The sequence below is a fragment of the Penaeus japonicus genome, unplaced genomic scaffold (genome assembly GCF_977035675.1).
Source record: "Penaeus japonicus unplaced genomic scaffold, GWHDUDI00000001_assembly GWHDUDI00000030, whole genome shotgun sequence".
NCBI lineage: Eukaryota > Metazoa > Arthropoda > Malacostraca > Decapoda > Penaeidae > Penaeus > Penaeus japonicus.
Genome location: NW_028234432.1, coordinates 2051392 through 2053604, shown reverse-complemented (window position 1 = coordinate 2053604; position 2213 = coordinate 2051392). Strand labels below are relative to the sequence as shown.

At 36.6% G+C, this 2213-nt stretch overlaps 1 protein-coding gene across 1 annotated transcript in view; it reads left to right on the top strand.

The window, feature by feature from the left end:
• LOC122264630 (uncharacterized) overlaps nucleotides 1–457 on the top strand; it is a 1724-nt gene extending 1267 nt beyond the window's left edge. The window contains exon 3 of the mRNA XM_043033639.2: nucleotides 1–457. This exon is cut by the window's left edge and continues 521 nt beyond it. Coding sequence (XP_042889573.1) covers nucleotides 1–39 — 39 coding nt within the window. The 3' untranslated portion in view covers nucleotides 40–457.
• The last annotated feature ends 1756 nt before the right edge of the window (nucleotides 458–2213 follow it).

Sequence of the window (2213 nt, the reverse complement as noted above, 5' to 3'; positions counted from 1 at the left end):
TGCTTCAACCAAAATTGCAAGTGCTGCATCCCTGCATAATGAGTTCCTGATCGCAGTGTTTCCAGTCCATTTTCATCCCTCCCTTTTCCTGTAATTCATATTAGAAATAGTTTCCATGTCAAGCGCACAAATAGCATTAGTAGATGCCAGTGACTGGAAAGTGACAGGAAAGGATAAGAAATAAGACTGGAAGTCTGCAGGTGCAACATGCACACTCACACACACCCACAGATCCAGAACTGCACTCACTCAGAACATGGGTAACGGGTCTTTGGGAGCTGTCACTTGTTTAGTTTTTGTTAAAAAGAAAAAAAAAGTTCTATTTTTCACATTACTAAAATATATTTTTATGATATATATGTTTAACATAGAGACAGTTAGTGAACCATGATATAGTCTTGTACCTGATTTCAACAAGTGAAACTGCCTTCTGTCAAATAAATTAAAGTGTGCTCTACCATTGCTTGCTTATATCCTTCATGATCCGCCCGTATACAGACACTGATCAAAGAAAGGCAGATGCCATACCAAATTTCCTGTTATTGAACACGTATATCTGAAACGAATTATGTATGTCGAATGTGCATCATGTTTTACATTTTTGAAATGAGGAATATCTTGGAGACACACGAACGCGTGTGCTTGTACACATACGCAAAATGTCAATATACACGCAAAAATCAATCAGAAACTATTACAAACTACAAAAGTCAAATGGACGATGAACTGACTTGCTTCTGGATGACGGAGGCAACATACAGCGGATTTCAAGAGGACCAACAATTGCCCTAGTTGCCGGAAATTGAACCTCTCATTTCACAATAGAATACCTTTCCTTTCTTTGATTTACTTTGCACAATTGATGCCAAGCACACCGACAGTTGTATGAAGGTAGATTCCATTATGTATAGTATTAACCCACGAAAGCATGATTTTTAAACATTTCTTTCATGTTTACTTATATTGCTGGTTTCTACCTAAAACTGATAAATATACAGGAATTTAGTGTTTTCTTTTTAGCATTTTAGAGATTTATGATGGACCTTCAAGGATTACAATGGAAGTGTATTTGCTACCCCTACGAAAACTTAATTATTCCGTTTCATAATATAGACTTATTGTTGGTATTTTCTTTGTTACTTTGTTCCAACCCGATTCGCCTTTATTTACCCTATTTACTTACTTTTCCTTCAAGAAGATTTCATCCTGAATTATTACAGTAAATGAATTTGAAAAAAATATGAAATTTGGGTACCTTTTTACATATTGTACAAAATTACTTAATTTGAAACAAAACATAACTTTAGTGTCTCTTACATATTGTACGAAATTACTGAAAATGATTAAGTATAGATTATTTTTGTGGTATTGTGGCCAACAGGGGACATCCACGGAACTGAGCAAACAAATCAACTCCCTCCATCCCCTTGTTGTACGATGGAATGCTCATAGATTGTAGAATGGTAACTATTTCTCATATCACTCTTGTCATTCCACTAGCTTTTTTAAATATTTCTGCAAAGACTCCGATAGAGGAGCATTTCTAAATGTATCTTGTTTAAACGTTTCTGTCAGGCCTACATTTTCTTCCCTGAATAGCTCGAGAAGAGGGATTGGAAAACGAGTGTCTGTTTACCCAATCCTTCCAGGAGGGACAGATCCTTTTGCCAACATTCGAACAACCGACTCTCCCATTGTGAGACCATCTTCATGCACAGAATCTCCTCCTTCATGCAATGCCATGAAATCAGAATGCTCTCAGGAGCAGATGCACCATAACCGAATAGGTTTTCCTCTGATGAACTGTTTGAATACATGGCGACCGTAATGCAATTGCATAGCTTCATCTATTGCTCTTGTCAAGGCAAGAGGGTCAGCTAACTCCTTGAACATCTTTTTGAAGTGATCGAAAGTAAGTGGGAGTTTGTGTATTCTGTCATCTGCTGTCTTTTGTTTTTTACATTATATTTTTTTCAAAGCTGTTGACTGTCGTTCCACATTATAATCATATGAACACAAAATTGTCACAAAGACTAAAATGGGTAAAATTGGAAATAAAAGACATGTTGCATGGAGCTCCTTGGTGTTCCGTTCAAGGAACGTCCACTTTCCACCAGTTGTGATATAGAACTCGCCAACCCTAATATCAGTGACTCTATTTATCATTTGATAATGTTTACTATAGCAACAAAACTCGACATTGTGGGAAATTC